The 21,261-nt window shown below is 30.6% G+C and overlaps 2 protein-coding genes and 1 long non-coding RNA gene across 3 annotated transcripts in view; 1 reads left to right on the top strand and 2 right to left on the bottom strand.

Annotated features, from left to right (window-relative positions):
* The window catches only part of LOC126754207 (sodium/potassium/calcium exchanger Nckx30C), a 364,196-nt gene that overhangs the window by 161,320 nt on the left and 181,615 nt on the right, over positions 1 to 21,261 (top strand). The window lies entirely within an intron of this gene.
* LOC126754208 (uncharacterized) lies at positions 4,119 to 6,004 on the bottom strand. Its single transcript, XR_007666270.1, has 2 exons — positions 4,775 to 6,004; positions 4,119 to 4,642 (listed from the first exon to the last, which is right to left on the bottom strand). It is a non-coding gene; the product is annotated as an uncharacterized LOC126754208 (long non-coding RNA).
* Positions 7,445 to 10,745, bottom strand: LOC126754206 (uncharacterized). Its single transcript, XM_050466171.1, has one exon. The coding sequence runs from the start codon at positions 10,632 to 10,634 to the stop codon at positions 9,945 to 9,947; it is 690 nt and encodes a 229-aa protein (XP_050322128.1). The 5' UTR covers positions 10,635 to 10,745; the 3' UTR covers positions 7,445 to 9,944.

The raw sequence follows: 21,261 nt of genomic DNA, 5'->3' as shown, positions 1-21,261 counted from the left end.
ATTTACAAGAGTTTTAAAATTTTATTTTTAATTTTTTTTTTAAGTTTATATATCATTATTCAATTTTAATCCAATACTTTTCCAGCAAATACATCTCAATGTGTTAATTTTTAATTTAGGGTAAAATTTTCAATTTCGAATGTAATTTTTTTTGAGCTAATATTTTCACCAATTTTTTTTTTATAAATTTATTACGTTTTTCGAATTTTCAACCCATATTTTTTCCGGTAGAGTTTATAATTCCGAATGTAATTTTTGGGAGCTCAAAATTTATAACCAAATTTTTTTTATAAATTTATTACTGTTTTCGAACTTTCAACCCATATTTCATATGCAATTTATTTCATTTTAAATCTTTAGTTTAATTTTAAATTTCTCATTCCTAAACTCTTCTTTTAAATTTTTGGTTTAGTTTTTAGTTCATTTATTATCGTTTAAAGTGTTGTTTAATTTTAAATATGTTTTTTTCTTCGAAATTTTTAATACTTTTTCGAAATTTATTTTTGTGTAAATTAATTATTTTTTATTAATTTTAAGTTTTTTTTTAATAAACAAAAATAATATTTTTAAATTTTTTTCACCAACGTAATGTTTGGTTACAAATTTATTATTAAAATGTGTTTCTTTGAACAAAAAAAGTTAAATTTTAATTTTAATATCTAAAATATTTAATTTTAAGTTTTTAGTTTTATGCATCTAAAATGGCACATATTAACACCAAATATCGTTTCCTTGAATTTAATTATATTATATTTGTATTAATTATTTTTCTTATTATTCAGAAAAATATTAAAAACGCTTTTACAGTTATTATTTACAGTTATTATTTAGAGTTATTATTTTAAAATCGTAATTTTTCGTTTTCTTCGTAAATTCGGCACAGTTTGTTATGGTATCGCCCGCGTCAGTTCACATATTAAACTGGCTAGTTGACTCGGATTTGCTGACTGTGCATTCGAGCGTTGCGATAGCGCGCGTTTGCCATAACGACCGCAAGCAGCAACGCCGAACAATCTGTTAGCGCGAATCAGCTGTTGGTCGCTAATCAGCTCTTGCGCACATCTGTGGTGTTTTAGGTATGCAGTACAAGACCAAGCAACGAAAGATCGAAATACGCACGAAGAGATGCCCAAAAAATAAGATGGCATTGTATTTATTTTGAAAATTCTTTATTTATTCTTCCAAATCAATTTCATCCCCTTCAAAGTAATCCCCTGTTTATTTTCCACTTCGAAACACTGGTTGTAGTCACTTTTCGGAATGGCCTTCAGTTCCGTCTTCGGTGCGGCTTGAATCTCTTCTATCGTATAAAAATGGTCCCCGGAGCGGTCTTTTTGAGCTTGGTGCCAGAAGCACATCAGGCGAATACGGTGGTTGTTTTAGTTGAGTTTTTGGCGAAATGATACGAATTACGAGGGAGTATGGGATGGTGCATTATCGTGGTGTAAAAACCAAGAATTGTCTTTTCACAATTCCGACCTTTTTAGGCGGATAGCGTTACGCAAACGTAACGTTCAAATAATATTCCTTGTTCACTGTTTAACCGGTTGGAAGGAATTCATAATGCACAACACCACGATAATCGAAGAAAACAGTCAACATGACCTTGATTTTTGAGCGACCTTGGCGCGATTTTTTTGGTCTCGGCTCTCTTTTGGCACGATATTCGCTCGATTGATCGTTGTTTTGGGGTATAGATCCAAGTCTCATCGCCAGTTATATTTTCATGACACCCTGGTTCCAACACACTTCAACGAGACGCCTTGTTTCCAAAAAATTCAATGTTTTCGGTACCAGTCGAGATTTGATGCGCTTGAGGCCGAAAACATCCTTCAAAATGGTATTGGTTACGCCTTTCGATATCCAACTTCATCAGCAAGGTCTCTAATTGTTAATCGACGGGTTTTCAACACCAAATCTTTGATTTGTTGAACGTGAGCTTCGTCGGTTGAGGTTGATGGTCGCCCTGGACGCTCTTCGTCTTCGACACGTTCACGCAAGCTTGGAACTCACTATACCAAAACATTTTTTTAGACATAGAATCATCACAAAGGCTTTGATCCTCAACGTATCCGCAGCTGATTCCGTAAACAAAATTGGAAATTCTTTGCATCTATTGATCGCAAAAACAAAAACTAAGCTCACAAAACGACACGTTCAAACACTAAGTATTTTGACATGAAATTATATAGTGACTGACAGTACTACCATAAAAAAATAATTATATCCTTCCACGCGCGCAGTTTAAATTCAAATGTCACCTTATTTTTTGGGCACAGTAGTATATGTATATACATAAGTATGTGGGTGGCATTTTGAACATATAAATCATCTGTCGCGGTTTATGTTTGATTTTATAATCGCAACGTTTAATGTCTGTTGCTATTGTTGTTGCGGTTAACGCATTACAAATGCGCACTAAGCGTGGATTTGTAGTGCAAGCTTACAGAGCAGCATAAAAAAGACAAACTTTGATAAAGGCATTCATAAGAAGGCTATGATTCTTATAGAAATCGTGTATCATTATGGGGTATATGGAGTAGTTTTACAACACCGTTTAACGACTTAGCAGTAACATTTGACTTAGCAGTAACATTTGGAAAACAAAAAATAACCTCACTGGAGCTCAAGCTTATAGTTCGAAAGCTTCCAAAAAATTAAGTGTGAAATTAAATAGAAATCATAAAAATAACATACATTGTGACAAAAAAGTATTTTAAATAAATAAATATCATCAATATTTATTTTGTCGCCTACAAAGTAACCTCCAGCAGATGTAATTCACATATGACAACGATTTTTCCAGTCCCCGAAACACTTTTCGTAAGCACTTTTTGGGATGGCCTTCAGCTCCTTCAACGAATTTTGTTGTATCTCTTCGATCGACTGAAAACGGGTTCAATGGAGCGACGTTTTCAGTTTGGAGATCAAAAGCAAATCACACGGAGCCGAACCTGGTGAATACGGTAGCTGATCGATGGTATTCATTGCGTTTTTGGGCTTAAATTCGGTCAAAATCGTAGCTCTATGCGATGGTGCATTATCATAGTGTAAAATCCATGAATTGTTCTTCCACAATTCCGGCCGTTTTCTACGGATGTTCATGATGTACCAAACCACAAATATCGAAACAACAATGAGCATCACCTTGATTTTTGAGCGGTGTTGGTGTGGTTTTTGGTTTCGGCTCGTTTTTCTCCCACCATTTTAAGGATTGTTGATTTGTTTGCGAGTAAAACCCATGTCTCATCGGTAGTTATAATGCTCCCCATGAATGTCGATCAGAGAGAACTATTTACAGTTCTCTTTTTGAACAAAATTCAGCTTTATCGGGACGAGTCTCCACAGATGTGTAGCGGGTTTCACATGTTTTGGCTGTTGAAATTCTTGATGTCTTCAGACAGGTGGTAACTGCATTAGATCAACAAAAAGTAAGACATTTATACCACGAAAACAAGCGTTCGGTCTCTTTAGTTGGCGCAAACGAGAGTCGATCATGTAAAGCATCTCATAAAATACCATAGAAGTTTCGTCTATAAACAGAAACTCAACGTTTTGCCATAACTGGCGCATACCTCTCAAATTATTTCCTTCAAACGATGCTCTCGATACAAAAAGGCCTCTTTTGCATCATTCAGTTTCCATGTCACTTCTTAAGGGTAATATTTGAGCTACACTGTATCGATGAGAGTGTGTGTTCACTGTAACAAGGCGATCACAAGTTTAAACAGCTCAACAAAAATATGCGCTTAAAAGTATGCAACGTTCTAATCGAAAATGCTTAGAATAATCACTCCTTCGCCATTGTACTTGCGTAATGAAAATATCCATAAAGTTCTTGGTATTCCTATGGTAAAGAAAGAAGTAGAGGACTGCAGAATGAAATACATATCTAAACTCCGATATCACCCAAACCCAATGGCTAATGCTTTGGTACATTCCTGCGATCAAACACGCTTAAAAAGAAGAGATATGCCAGCGTACTAAGAGCAACGTATCACCAAAATAGCTCAATCACTTGCCTAGTTTTCAAATATTGTTTACTTATACTTACATTACCCGTATATATGCTTCAGGATTTCAAACAAAAAAAAAAAAAAACCTAAAACAAAAAGTGATTAAAATTCAAATAATATATTTTTTTTATTTTTAATTTATTTTTTCGCAATTATTTATTTGTTTGCAATTATTAATTATGAAAATAACAATGCTTATAACATCGAATATGACTAAGCTTCTTTCTTAACTTTTACTAACACCGCTAACCAGAAAATTGGTTATTTCAGTAATTAAATATAACTTTATTAATAGTAAGTATCGTAAAAGTATGGAATTTTACAAAAAAATAGTAATAATGTTTCTTAGACGTACAGATTCGCATGTCGTTCTGATTTAAATATAAAAAATGTGCAGTTTAAATGAACCAGTCCGACTCAAATTTGATCGGTTGGTATATGAGTGTATGTGTATCGATGAGTGTGTGTGTTCATTGAACAGTTTCTGATCACATATATAGATATTATTTGTTATCGATTATAATGTTTTAACGCAAAAATAGTATTAATCGATCTTACAGCAAAAAAGAGTTATATGTATACAATGAAATTCCTGATAAGCGGACATTCACCGTCGCAGTGTCCGGCTATAGGAGCTGTCTATATATGAACAAAAAATTAAATTCACTCATTTAATAGAGTCCACTATAACACACACCTATACATATGTACATATTTCAAAAGATCTCGTTACCTACAGTATTTATGTATGTATATACATATGTATATGTATGTTCGCCTAAAGTTGTTTATTTACTTTAATATATTTACAAATAATACTTACTAACTACACTAAGCACATATAGTCAGCGTATTAATTACATATGTACATATATATGTGAGGATCTACTATGTATGTATGTAATAACACAACTCCATCTATTTATTGAGAAAACATTTCATTGCATTACGAGAAATGCGCAATGCACATACATATATGGTTAAGAGTAAAGTAGAAAAAGTACCACTATGTTAATTAACAGTGTCAGGTTAGAAGATTACAACAGATGACTATCATTTTCATCACAAGTATTTCCTATAAGTACGCTAACATTTCATCATAAAGTGATAATTTCTTACATTATCTATATATAAAAATCGTTTGTAACTCGTAGTTCGTTTAAGATATGAGCAGCGCGTTAAAAAAGGGGATATTTATCACGAGTCGACACTTTTCGTGCATAATATTTACATTTTAATGATATTGCATACACGCTTAACTTAAGGTTTTCAATTTCTTCTTCGAAGTGGTATTTTAGTGCAAAATTCTTTTTTTAATAATTTTATAAATTTTTAACAATATTGAAAATTTTTGATATATGAATTAATTTTAATATTTTGTTATAATTTTTTCAAAATTTTTTCAAAATTTCTTTGCAGAAAAATATTTATTTCTTTTTGAAGTGGAAAAAAATTTTTAATAATTTTATAAATTTTTAACAATTTTGAAAATTTTTGATATATGAATTATTTTTAATATTTTGTTAAAATTTTTTCAAAATTTTTTCAAAATTTCTTTGCAGAAAAATATTTATTTCTTTTTTGAAGTGATATTTTGGTAGAAAAAAAATTTTAGTAATTTTTATTTTTATAATTTGATAAATTTTAATAATTTTTAAAATTTTTCATCATATAATTTATTTTAAATATTTTTCACAAATTTTTCAAAGGTTTTATGGAGAAAACTTTTTATTTTCTTTTCAATTTCTTTTTCGATGTGGTATTTCGGTGGGAAAAAATTGTAATTATTTTTAAAATTTAAAAAAAAAATTTAAATTTTTCGAAATATGATTTATTTTTTAATATTTTTCACAATTTTTATCAAAAGGATATTTTGGTGAAAAAAATGTATAAATACTTTTCAAAATTTTTACAAAAAAGTAGTTTGGCGAAATATTTTTAGAAATAATATTCGAAACTTTTTCAAAATTCTATTCAGGTAAAAAACATATTTTTTTTTTAATTTTTTGAAAATTTTTCTAAATAGTATTTTACTAAAAAAAAATATTTTTTTTTTTTATTATTTTCAAATTTTTTCAAAAAAGCATTTCTTTAAAAATTATGATTATAATTTTTGTTTATGTGATTTACCACATCAAAAACTATTAAAGCTATTTTTATTTTCATAATAATAATAATAGTAAAAATTTTCAAATTTTTTACAAAAAGGCAGTTTGGCGAATAAATAATTTTTAACAATAATATTCATAATTTTTTCAAAATGGTATTTTGGTAAAAATAAAATAAATATTTTTTTTAAAGTAATTTTCAGAATTTTTTCAAATGGCAATTAATAATAATATATTTTTTTCAAAAACTTTTCACAATTTTTACAAGACAGTATTTTGGCGTCGAAAAGCATTTCTTTCAAAATTATACAATTACAATATTACAAATGATTAAAGCTATTTTTATTAAGTCTTTGGTTTTATTTTTCCTTCAGAGATGCAGATTTCTATGTATTTATGTACGACATTATGTTTAAAGAAGAATAATTTTTCTTAGTTAAATTTTTAACGAAATTTTTTATTTAAGTAAAATTTATAACGATTTTAAGAACACTTTTTATCACACTAGGGATTCATTATCACGGAGAAACTTATTTAGTTTATTATTTAAAAATATAATTAATTTTTTTGTTTATTTATTAAAAACGAAGTATTTAAAAAAAAACTCCTCTTTGTTTCCAAATAACTTTTTCAAAATTAAATTATGAAAATATTTTTTTGATTTTTTTAAAGAAAAAATATAGTTTTTTTAACATTTGTAATTGTTTCAACTATTTTATTAAATAAAAAAATAATTTTAATTATTATTATTTCATCCAAAAATTTATTTATTTTATTATTGTATTTAAAAAAATGTTTTACTTTACTATAATTTATTAAATTAATCAATATTGTTTAATTGTCACAACTTATTTATTTTGCTTTCTCTAAAGAAATTTTTTTTTTTCTAAAATGTTTACAAAAGTTTCTACTGCGTTATTTTATAAAGAGGAATTTTTATAATATTATATTTTTTAACCTAAAAAATGTATTTATTTTATTATAACATATTAATCAATATTTTTATAATTTTTTTTAAGTTTAATCGTGTGTGTATATATTTGATATTATATTTTAAGGCTTTTTATTATATAAAAATAGAGATGATTATTTTTTGATTTTTTTGCGTTATATAAAATTATTTAATTTTTTGTATTATATTTTTTATTTTATTTTTATATTATTAAAAAATAAAATTTTACACATTTTTATTTTTTTTTAATAAATTTTTTGTTATATTCTGATTTTACTTCAGTATATTTGTATTATTTTTAAAATAGTTTTCATATTTATATATCTTTTAAATTATTTTTTATTCAGAAAATATTCCATTAAAAAACAATATATTAATTCCAGTTAGTTGTTATTAATCGGCTATAAACGCGTAAGCGGTGCCTACGCCAATAAAGAAAAAGTTATTATTTTTTCTATATTTTTAAAGATTTATTTTACATAATTTCATTTCGAAAATAATAAATTCAAAAACTTTTTAATTTGAACACAATTGCTATTAATTTTCATATTAATTTGTATTATTTTCTAATTATATATTCTATAAATTAAAAAAAAAAAAATCCCTTCTCAATTATTTATAGAATTTCATTGTTTTTGTTTCAAAATATTTGTCTCTACACAAAACACAAAAGGCTTTATACTTTCATTATTAAATTTTTCTAAAAATTTTCTCAGCCACGCTAACTGAAACATCTCTTATAAATATATCCGCCAACTTATTTTGAGATACCTCACTTATATTTCAAATTAACCTTTGGAATAATTGAATAATTTTTATTGCTATTTGCCATTAAAGCGCTTTATTTTTATTATCATTTCATTGCTTAAACGATTTTGACGTTGTTCACCGAAAAAGGATATCCCTATCTGCATATCTACATGTGTAGTACAATATTAATGAATACCCAAATCAAGTGTGGCCAATGCGAAGACGTGCAAATTAACATGTCTACAACGCAAAAACGTCAAATGCTAATGAACAGCAAGCCAAAATAAGAATTGAAATAAATAAACGTTGCAAATAAAAAAAAGTTATTTCTAGTAAAAAGTGATGTTTGGCAGTGCAGAAGAAGGGAAAAGTTATAGTTATGTTATAGTTGTAGTTATAATTATAGTTAAAAATATATTGTTTGTAAAAAAAAGACCAAAAGCAAAGTAAGGTATAATTTTTTTAGCTTTAAAAAATTTGTATTTAATTCTGAAAATTTTTCAAAATTTTTTTCTCAAAACTTTTTGCACGATTTCTACCTTGTTAGTACTCTTTAAAATATTATTCATTTCAATGTTAGCTCAAGAAAACTTCAAGAAAATTAGCAATAAAATTTATACTGAATTCATTTTGATCATATTCTAGGAAAATTGAGAGCAAATTTCAAATATAAAATATATAATTAAAAGTAAATGATATTATCACAGGCGGCTTGGCTTTAGTACAAGAAACACACTTCGAAATTTATACAATATATACAATTTAAATCTAATTTTAATAAACTTCTTAGCTCAGTGCTTTCTTCGGAGCTTTCACTAGTAAGACCAGTGGAGCTTTCACTGGAGTAATCACTAATTGAAAGCTTCTTCTTACTTTGAGCAGTATTTGCAAAATTTTATTGTTATTTTTTTATTACAGGTTAAAGCTTACGCAGGAGCTTTCATTCATTTTCATACACAGCCAAGTTGTTAATTTTAGTCAATAATTTTATGTATATATAAATTTTTTGTATGAAATTTGTGTTCTTTGGAGAATAATGAACTGTTTTTTTTTAACACTCATTGTTTATATTAAAGTTTACAATTTCTTAAATTCATTTGTTACTTTTTTGAAACCATAGCACTTAAAGTTTGAGCTTTACCTTATAATAACACATTATTATTACATTAATTATTAAAAATTCTTCTGAACTCCACCCAAATTATACATCATGTATTAAGAAATCTTTCATCAAATTTATTATTTATAAATATCGCTTGATTTTTTGGTTCATTTTTCACTTCTTTTACTGAGAAACTTTCATCAAAGCTTTGATTTAAAACTTTCACAAATTGTTTTACGTCAAGCAAAAGATATTTCTTCTGAAAATTACTTACAAAATTTTCCAAAAACGTCGAAGCTTTCATTATGAGCTTTCACAAATCGGTTTTCGAAAAAAAATGATCGATTGAATATTCTTAAATAGTTGTAATTTCTATTTTAATTTCTCGAAGTCATTTAAAAAACTTGCTAGAACCATCGAAACTTTCATTTCGAGCTTTCACAAATCAATCTGCAGAACGCAAATTATAGCTACATGTATTTACTTGCAATATTGGTACCATTCGTGTTGACCAATTTTTGTCAAATGTGGACGTCTCTTACATAATTTGGCATAACCGTCTAAACTTTCGTTTTGAGCTTTCACTTATAATTTTTCGAAAAGAATACTATCATCGCTGCAGTCTTAACTACTTGTAATAATAATCGTATTTTTGTTGAGACCAATATTCATCAAAGGTAAAGAGATTTTGACACAATCGTCTAAACTTTCATTGTGAGCTTTCACAAACTGTTTTTCGAAAATAAAGTTATCATCGTTAGTTAGTTAGTTAGTTGAGACCAATCTTAGTCAAATATAAAAAGATTTCTTTTCTCCACTGCAACACCTACACATAGAAATTAACCACAGCAGAGTATCGTTACGGATTTTTACAACCAAGTTTTATCTTCCAAACTCTCAAATTCGAAGCTTTCCACTAAAATACCATTTCAAGTTGAACGAAAATACATAAATATATATTATAACCAAAGCTATACGACCAATTTACTAAGCAACTAGCTAATATTTCTTGTCTTTTACACACGCTCCGCCATCGTTGTGGGCGCTTTGCTGCCACCGTTACCCGTACTCATGCGATAATAACGCCGCAAAATATCCGCTAACTCTGTTGTCAATCTTTCCGTGCGACTTATGCGCTTATTCTTCGCCTCCAACTCGCTACCGTACGGTTGCTCCTGCAATGGCGCCAACGGCGGCAAACGGTGCACCGTGGGTATTTTGGGCGCCGAACGCAGAATATTCACTTTATTGCGCGCACCAGTTGGTCGTTGTTGTTGCTGCTGCTGCTGCTGCTCCTGCAATTGTTGCTCCTTCATGAGTAATTGTGCGCTGGCACTGTGTGCAGGTGGCGCTGGTAAAATCACCTGACGCGTCGGCCGTTTGCGTTCGAGTGGCTCCAATTCGGCGACGGTAGCCATTGACGTGGCTGCGGAGGGTACCTCCGACTCGGCCGCCTTTGAGACGGACTGTTTCATGTCCGTTAGGATTTTACGCTCCCAACGCTTGCACAACGTATACGCGTACATGCAGAGGAAGTAGACGAAGATGAAGGCGAAGGCGGCAATGCCGTAAAAGCCCAATTTCTTGCGCGTCCATTTGTTGCGACGCATCCATTTGATGTCCTCCAAATATTTCGAAATTACCGGCACAATGACTAACCAATAGATTAGCACTGTGGAGACTTGTATGGCGCGACGCAGAAACATTTCGTAGAGTTCATTTAGGGTGGGTAGAATTTTTTGGCAATTTGCAGTTGTTTGCGGGCAAATAATTTTAGTTTTACGGCTGTGATTGTTAATTTCATTTTGTTTTTTAATTAAAATTTTAATTTATTTAATTTTGTGTTGGGTTAAATTTTTAATTTTGAAGAAAATTTTTTTTTAAATATAAAAAAATTTTTTTTTATTTTTGAATTTTCAATTATTTTTTTTTATTTTTGTAATTTGCAATTTATTAAATTTTCAGTTTTTGTTTAAATGTTTAATTTCGAAGATAAATTTTTGAGCTAAAATATTTTCAGTTAGTCTTTTTTAAACTAGTTTGGTTTTTATGTAATTTATTATTGTTTAAAATTAAAATATTTTTTTTATGTATTTTTTCGAATAAATGTTTTGCTAGTTTTTGAATCTTCGAATATTTTTTATAACAACAGAAACAACATAAGGCTCACAGCTAACTATTTTGTTTTTTTTCGAGACTTTTTGTTTTTATTTTTTTACTATTTATAGTATTTATATACTTATGTATATTGTTCCAATAATTTTTCGAACTTTTCAAATTTTCGGGCGCACCTCTTTACTGCTTCTTTCGTTAAATTCTCGTCTTTCTTTCACTACAGATGATATTATTTTTTCGAAATTTGCAATATTTTTAGATACAATTTTTTTTGTACGAAATTTTCAATATTTTTTTGAAAATTATTTCTGTTTAAATTAATTAAAGAGTATTAAAAAAGTTATTCTGTTTTTAATTATTTGATTTTGATCTGACATTAACGCTTTATTATACCCTGAACAGGGTATATTAAGTTTATCACGAAGTTTGTAACACCCAGAAGGAAGCGTCGGTGTCCCCATAAAGTATATATAAATGATCAGTATGTCGAGCTGAGTCGATTTACCCATGTTCGTCTGTCTGTATATATACGAACTAGTCTCTCAGTTTTTAAGATATCGTTTTGGAATTTTGCAAACGTCATTTTCTCTTCAAGAAGCTGCTCATTTGTCGGAATTACCGATATCGGACCACTATAACATATAGCTGCCATGCAAACTGAACGATCGGAATCAAGTTCTTGTATGGACAACTTTCACATTTCACAAGATATATTCACGAAATTTGGTATATATTATTTTCTAAGGCAACAATGTAATCTCCAAAGAAATTGATCAGATCGGTTAACTATAGCATATACATAGCTTCCATACAAACTGAACACATAGTTACTAACAGAAATGCACCTGTGAAGGGTATTTAGCTTCGGTGCAACCGAAGTTAACGTTTTTTCTTGTTTTTAAATATTTTCTTTCAGCATTCAGTATTTGTTGTTGTTTTTTTCAACAACTATTTTTTAGTTTTATATATAATTGTTGCCAAATTAATTTATTTAAAAATGTTGTAAAATATTAAAAAAGTGCTGTGTTGTTGTTGTTTTTTCACCTTCGTGTTGTTAAACTATTCTTAAACTCTCACCAAATTATTTTTGTCAAGCGTTTTTAAATTCACTTTGTTTTTCGAATTGCACTTTTTGTTGTTGTTGTTGTTTTTTATTGCTGAAATATACTTCTACTTTCATAAATATTTTTGTAAGACAATTTTTTTATGTTTTTTTTTTTATTTTCTAAGCTATATTATTTTATTTTAAAGCTTAATTTTTTTTTTAATTTAAGCTTTAACGATATATTGTTTTAATTCACTTTTTTTCGTGTTGTTTTTGTTTTCTTATTATTAAACTTAGTAAACCCCCACCAATTTTTATTCTCAAATTTTATCTTTTAATACTTTTCATGCACTGAAATATATTTTTTCCCAAAAATATTTTATGTTTTCTCCGTTATTATTTTAAAATCGTAATTAATTGTAATTTCTATAATGTTTTCTTCGCAAATTCGTTAGCGCGCTATTCGATCTCAGACCTAGTCCCACCGCAGCACAGTCTGTTGTGATATCGCCCGCGTCTGCTCACGTATTAAACTGGCTAGTTGACTGTGATTTGTTGACTGTGATTTGCTGACTGTGCATTCGAGCGTTGCGAAAGCGCGCGTTTGCCACACGCCAAAACGTAACCGACCACAAGCAGCAGCGCCGAACGATCGATCGATCGCACAGTTATTTGTCTAAGAGTTGTTAACAAATCAGCTGTTGAGCACAAATCAGCTGTTTATCGCAAATCAGCTCTGGCTCACATCTCAGGTGTTTTAGGTATTCAGTTCAAGTCCAAGCGACGAAATATAGAAATACGCACGAAGAAATATATAAATATGTACATATATAAGTAGCTTGGCATTTCGCATTGCTGCGTAAATTACTCATGCCTGCAACAAAAACAAACCATAAGCCACCACAGATGCTTTGAACGCATTTGGTGAGCTTTGCACTTTTCAGTTGTCTCTTTTTATTAATATTTCTATTTTGCATATGTATTATGGAATTTCTTTTATTCCATATTGAATAAAAATAAACCTCAGATTATGCCACATGATGCATACTAAATCATCTGCCGCCGGACGCCATACCATAACCATACGTTTGTACGCATCTTTTGCGGTTTATGTTTGTATGTTTGTATTTCAATTCAATATCGGTGAGAGTTGTTTGCGTCTGTTGCTATTGTTGTTGCGGTTAACGCATTATAAATGCGCACAAAGCGTGGATTCGTAATGCCAGCTTACAGAGCAACATAAAAACGACAAACTTTGATAAAAGTTTGTAACCAAATTGGAATTTCTCTTGATTCATAAGAAGGTTGTGATTCTTATAGAAATCGTGTATCATTATGGGAGTGAAAATATAGCTTTAATTGTAGATGGAGTAGTGATTTTACAGTGTTTTCCTCTTGTTCTGTACTGTCGCTTCGAAGTGCTTCTATTTATAATGAAATTTCATGAAAACTTGACAGTTTTGGTGTACTTTTTTTTGTCAAGATTTTGTATACTCAAAACCCTGAGTGATCGATGAAAGAAGGCAAATGGTCTGTTATCTGAATTCAAATTGGAATTTCTATTGATTCATAAAAAGGCTGTGATTCTTATAGAAATCGTGTATCATTATGGGAGTTCGGTACATATGTAGTTAGAAAGAAGTTAAATGATCTGTTAACTGGTATCGAACATTGAAATAGTTCTCTGTAGACATCTTCATCATCTAGTTAAGTTCACAACAAATAATCTTCTTCTGCGTTATTAGCGTAGGCACCGCTTACACGATTGTAGCTAAGTTTATAACTCACGCGCAAGTCGTTCTTTCTTTTCGCTGTTTGGCGGCAATTGGGGATTCCAAGTGTAGACAGGTCCTTTCAATAAAATGATCAGTCGCAGTTAATACCGCGATTCAATAGCGTGTATTGGTGTAAGAGTTGAAGATGAACATCTTGAAACATTTGCCTTAATATCAAAGCTGTCGAAACGCAACTTCTATTGGAGTTTCTGTTTGAAACTGAGAATTTTGTAATTAAAACGAAGTCAAAAATTTGACTTTTGTGAGGCATTTTAGTTTCACACAAAAAGACACTTAAATTCTAGTTAGTACCGCCAAAAGCTTTGTTATAAGGTTATATTCGAAATGCTCACCTTTTCCTTTCACACAAGCACTCAAATGATATGGCCATTGGTCAGTAGCGAACCTAAGACTTTTCGAAACTCTCCAAATTTACCATATTCTATGCTCGCCAATTCTGCTAGCAAACTGTGATCTAATGGATTCAAGTCTGTATTTTAAGTTGGACAATCATATACAGCTACATAACCTTGTATATTGCCACTGCTGTGTGGATTTTTGCCTTGTGTATGCTGAAGCAGAATCTTGACGAAATTTTCAGTGCTCTTCATTAAGAAAAATATTGCCTAACTAATTTACCACCACTTCCAAAACGTATGTACATCTTTGCTCCCGTTTTATAAATTGATAATACAGGTCTTCACTTTAACTCTCTTGGTGGGGAAACCATTACAGCAGCTGAGTGGTGGCCACTTTAAACCCTATCTAGAGCGTATCGTAACATTTTTTGCGTCTTTGTAAGTTTCTGCGTAGATTTTGTCATTTTTCTTAGTAAAAATATATTCAACAGCGAACATTTTTTTAACTGTAAAAAAGTATACTTTCGTGGTTCTTGAACACTTGAATCTGTTGAGTCCAATTTGCTTCAAACGCGTTGTCAAAAGTTGAGCAGTTAACGATCATGGCAAATGGTGGTCTGGCATACCGCCTGTAGTATCATTAAAGGTCTAAGATTGCTGTAAATTTTTCGAAGAAGGTTTTATTGGAATAATGTTACTAACTGATTTTAGTTTTATAACCATCAACATTCTTCATCCTCTCCTCCGTTAGACTGCGGTAGAATATCAATATGGAACAACTAGTAATGTCATGTAAATTTTTGCCAGCGACAGAGAATATCTAAGTAAAGTGGTATAACTAATTGCTATGATCGCTTGCACTTGATTTATGCTAATTGCTTTTTCGATTCAGCATTCCATAAGCTTTGTTAAGTCAAAGTTGGCCTAATTTATTTTCTAGATTTTTTGTTATAAAGAAAAAAAACTATCTTACAACTCACAATTTTCTATTAACTATAAAAATATTTATCAAAAAATTTTGCTACATTTATCAGTTGCCCTAGGTTTTGTAAATGTAGTATATATGTTTGAAAAATATGGTATAAAGTGACCAGAAGTAATTTTAAATATTACAATTGTAAGCTCGGGCTGGATGAGATTGCCAAAAGCGTCATTCGTCTAACTATTGAACAAATACATACAATGAAATTTACAAAAGGGCTGATAGACGGATCAGGCTGCGAATGAATGCCTTAAGTTAAGTATATGCTGAATCACCAAAGAAGTTGGCATGAGAGAGACGCTGGAACAGCTCCTACGCCTCTTTCCAGCATAATCTAGAACCCATCTTAAATATCTTTGAGCTTCGCAGTTCAAAGGACTAGACGAAGTATCAAACTTAGATATCAAGTCGCTCTTAAAGTTCGCAAAAAAGTTGACGTCTTGCATGACAAATACTTCTCCTCCATTTGATATAACTAAGGACCAGTAGATTTGCATGGCGTGGCATTGAGCCAGTGTAACCCAACATAACCTAAAAGCAAAAATAATCTTCAAACTGAAGTATTTGGGCAATATTGGACCAGTTTTTAACTACTCATCAAACTCAAATTGATATTTCTAAACCAAATGAGATCTACAACAACAGATTTGGCAACTTTCAGTTGAATTTAAGAGAATACTTATTAACCAGTCCGGTCAACAACTTTCTCATCGAGGCAGCTTTATGAAAATAGTGAAATAATACCTCACTAGTAGATATAAATTTAAAACGGGCAGAATTTTGCAATGTCTTTTATTAGGATCACATGTGTATATAAAAGTATTAGGGGTAAGGTTTGTAACACTCAGTAGGAAACGCAGAACAATAACCATATATATGAGAACTAGTCCCCCAGTTTTAGTACTACCATTCCTAAACATTCAGCATGCTATTGTCTTCTCAAAACACTGCTTATTTATCGGAAGAGGCGATATCGGACTATATCATATAGCTGTCATACAAACTGACCGATTAAAATACAGTCCTTGTATGGAAAACTTTTTCATTTGATAAGATATCTTCTTGAAATTCGACTTTGATAATTAATCGGGACAATGGTACAATCTCCGAAGAAATTGTTCAGATCGCATCACTATAGCTTATAGCTGCCATACAAACTGCTCTATCAAACTCAAGCCCTTGTATGGAAAACTTTTTTATTTGACAAGATCTGAGAACGAAATTTGGCAAGAATTATTATCCAAAGCATTGCTACAATTTTTGAAAAAATTGTTCAGATCGCGCCACTATAGCATATAGCTACCATACAAATTATTCGATCAAAATCAAGTCCTTATATAGAAAACTTTTTTATTTTACAAGATATCTTCACAAAATTGAGTACAGATTATTTCCGGTGATAGTGCTATAATTGGCGAACAAATTGTTTAGATCGCACCACTATAGCATATAGCTGCCATACAAACTATTTGACAAAAATCAAGTTCCTGTATGGAAACCTATTTATTTGTTAAGTGTATTATGCTTCAGTGGCACTGAAGTTAATTTTTTCTGCTTTTTATATAATTCCAGCATATATTTAAATATTTCTTCGATTACTTTGATTACTAATTTTTATTACTTAAAGTACCTGTTCTGTGTATACTAATAAAGGGCACCAAGGCCACCGGCAGTAAGTGAAAGTCGCAGCTGCAGGTGGTTTTCGTATTCAAACAAGAACAACACAATAAAATTACGATCCGTTTTGAATAAAACAATTTCGTTTTTGTAACGACAGCATTACAAGAATTTCAATGAGTTGTTCCAATACTTATATGAGATAGTTTGAGCTTCATTTAAATGCCGGTTTCGTATGAAATGCAGTGATTTGTTGCAAGTCACTAACACTATTTACTATATGAGCTGTAAATATACATATATAATTTCGTCAGAAGTGAAATACTGCTAGAGAAATCTCAATCTCTCGAAGACTTGACATTGTTTGGTGACTTAATGATGAAGCTAAAAGTTGATGGACCAGCTCTCTAAACTGGGTCAAGTTAGTCATGCAAATGGTTGTGATATGTATGTGTATATATATGTGTAAATTTCTTTATATATGTATATAAAATTATTTATATGTGTGTGTATGTATGTATATATATTACTTATATATATATTGTATAAATGGTTATGCTCTTTAAGCCACATTGTCGCCTAAAGCGCCACACGCCAACAACAACAACTGCATGCATATTCATATATATATGTTTATACACAGGTGTAAACACACACACACACACACACAAACCTATGTGACCGCTATTAATGCAGTTACGACTCAAGCAGTCAACTCAATTAACAAAGTGCCAACTTATAATTTACACAAAGTGAAAATAATTTGTAAACAAAAGCACAAAAATATTGACAAAAAATTAACACAACAACCACAAAAAAATGCTAATTAAAATAATAAGTGTTTGCATTTAAGATTTTAGCAACAATAAATCATTGAAAATGTATACACAAGCACACACATGCACACGAAATACGTGCAGTTTTCAATAAATATTTACAGACACACACACATGAATGCATACAAATATTTAAATATTCTATAATTTGAACACCTGTCATTGTGCAGTAATGTACAGTAGTAAGTGTGTAAGAATTTAATCGCTTAAACACTTCCAAACCAGTATGGCGAGTTGCTGCCAGTCAAGCTGTCTGTCAAATGGGCAATAAACAAACAAAACGACTACTGCGCATGCCTGTGTGTGTTTGTGAAATTATAATATATGCGCTATAAAAACAACAAAAACATGCATAAATTTGTATTTTTGCACACATAAAATAATTACATATAAAGTATGTGCATAAATGTAATATAAAAAGCTTGTGCCGCAGTCACGTTTACAACAAACACGTAAATAAGAACAAAAAAATTAACTTCGGTTGCACTGAAGCTACTATTGGTCTTCTTCGCAGATGTATTTCTTATAGCATAAAAGGCTATATAAAGATCTTCTTCTTTATATTGATATGTAAGTTTGTATGGCAGCTATATGCTATAGTGGCCCGATCTGAACAATTTTTTCGGAGATTGTAACGTTGCCTTCGATAATACTTCATGTCAAATTTAGTAAAGATAGCTAGTCAAATATAGAAGTTTTCCATATAAGAACTTGATTTGGATTGGTCAGTTTGTATGGCAGCTATATGCTATAGTGGCCCGATCTGAACAATTTTTTCAGAGATTGTAGCGTTGCCTTCGATAATACTTCATGTCAAATTTAGTAAAGATAGCTAGTCAAATATAAAAGTTTTCCATATAAGAACTTGATTTGGATTGGTCAGTTTGTATGACAGCTATATGCTATAGTGGCCCGATCTAAACAATTTTTTCAGAGATTGTAGCGTTTCCTTCGATAATACTTTATGTCAAATTTAGTAAAGATAGCTAGTCAAATATAAAAGTTTTCCATATAAGAACTTGATTTGGATTGGTCAGTTTGTATGACAGCTATATGCTATAGTTGCCCGATCCGAACAATTTTTTCAGAGATTGTAGCGTTGCCTTCGATAATACTTTATGTCAAATTTAGTAAAGATAGCTAGTCAACTAAAAAAGTTTTCCATATAAAAACTCGATTTGGATAGACCAGTTTATATGGCAGCTATATGCTATAATGGTCCGATATCAACGATTCCGACAAATGAGCAGCTTCTGAAAGAGAAAAGGGAGTGTCAAAAATTTGAGATCGTTATCTTGAGAACTAAAGGACTTGTTCGCATATATACACACAGATCGAGCGGTTGCGCAGGCGGATGAAAAGGGCTAACTCGACACGCTGATTATTTATACTATATACATATAACTATTTAATAGGTTCGCCGATGTTTTCTTCTGGCTGTTACTAACTTAATACAGCGAGTTCGGGATATAAATAGACATAAATTTGAAATATATATACATGTAAGTACTAGTATATACCATATACATATGTATGTAAACATATGTAGCTTGTCCTACAGCAACGTTTACAATAAACACAAATACAGAAAAAGAACTTAAATATCCATACAACTTTTTGTTGCACAATACACAATATACTTACTATTAGATGTGTGAATACTGAAAACACACTCAACTACTCGAGCGCATCATTGTAACGCCAGCGTTTACTGACTGGAATTTATTAAAATTTCCTTTGGCGATTTTTATGCTAATTACTAAATAAATAAATAAAATAGTTATGAGCATGTATTCAATATGCTAATTAGTATGAATTGCCGGGCATTATGAACAACAACTATTTTTAAATGTTCGTAAATATTGTGGCACGTGGAAAACATTTCGTAATATTCTACAATCTTACAGAATTTTTGCAATTGTTGTTGGCAACAGACTCAATAAAATAGTTTTAAAGATTGCTAAGATTATTAATAAACCAATAATATGAGAATTAAATATATAGTATATATGTACCTTGAATAGATAATAGCTATACAGCCATACAAGCCGACCCACCAGACACAAGCCCTTATAAAGAAAACTTTTTATTTAATAAGCCATTTATATTGACTTTTCATTGGGGGCGTTTTTTACGTGGCGGGTCCCAAACAAGCTTTACCTCACCTTCAAATGGTTGTTCTTTGGCTACCCAGAGGATACTTGGTCTTAGGCCGGAAAACGTGAGCTGCTTGAGCCATATGCAAATGAATCATTTCTGGGCACTCCCAAGTGAATGGCACTCAAAGAACTCTCCTCACTTGCGTGAACTTCAACACATGATCCCATCTTCCATTGTACATACATATATTGAGGAACTCTTACCTACATGCACCACTTCGGACTGAGTAGGCAATTGAGAAGTGAAGTCTTCTCTCGACCAACAAAAATCAAACTTTATAAGTCACTCATGATTCCCGTCCTGCTATATGGGCAGAGGCTGCAGAGGCATGGACGATGGCAACAACTGATGAGTCGACATTACGAAAGAAAGGTTCTACGGAAGATTTATGTTCCTTTGCACACTGGCAACGGCGTATATTGACCCTTACATAACAGCGAATCGAACAAACTAATAAAGGATTGATCATTTTATTATTAAAGATAAGAAATCGACTTCCGGTTATATTATATATTGCTACGGATATACAATAGAATAATCGCTGCTGACTTAATATTATAGGTAGATGTAAAATATATAAGTATAATACAATATAACAGCACATTTTTCTGATAATTCGTTCTCGAATATTTGCAACGAAATCTTGTAACACAGTTTATAGCAAGTCTCAGTATATCAAAAGTGATAGTAGTTTTGAAAACCCCCAAAATATGTACAATGAACTAATTCTGATTTTCTCGAATTCGAAAATTACTCACAATTCATAAATATGTATATATACATATATAGTATATACTAGAAACTAGTGACATATTGTATATTCAAGAAACTCTGATTGAATTAGCAATTGATTTCCTTGATGACGAAATATGTTGAAATGAATATGTGTGTGTCACTACAGTCTTCAGTTCATTGATACCATTAATTTTGGCATTAATTTGCATTATTGATGAATTTCGCTGTAGGCAAAGTGACAATCTTTTTACGACAAACGCATAACGTTACTGGTGATGCATAAGTCAGACGTTAGTAATATTATATTTGTATGTATGTATGTATCTGTATATGCGTATTATTACTCAGCTATTATTAAGTAGGTATTTTCGATTTGAATTATTCATTGCTTTTAAAATAGCCCATTGACTAAATTTGAGTACTTTACTTTATTTATTTATTTTTTGTTTACTAAATTTGTTTATATTTTGTAAAAGGGGTTTAAAGGTACATACATATATATGTACATGGAGGGCAACTACAGCTGGAAACAGAAAATAAAGCTCGTAAGCCTTAGGCGATACTTTGAGTTCCGTTATATCTTTATATATAAAAATTATTGTCCGCGATGGATTCTTAAACTACTGAACCGATTTGAGCAAAATTTAGCACACTGTGTTCAGTTTGAAGCAACTTAGAACATAGGATAGTAAAACAATTCATAAATAAA

The sequence above is a fragment of the Bactrocera neohumeralis genome, chromosome 3, assembly GCF_024586455.1.
Source record: "Bactrocera neohumeralis isolate Rockhampton chromosome 3, APGP_CSIRO_Bneo_wtdbg2-racon-allhic-juicebox.fasta_v2, whole genome shotgun sequence".
NCBI lineage: Eukaryota > Metazoa > Arthropoda > Insecta > Diptera > Tephritidae > Bactrocera > Bactrocera neohumeralis.
The sequence above is the reverse complement of the archived record's forward strand: the minus strand, read 5'-3'. Positions and strand labels throughout refer to the sequence as shown.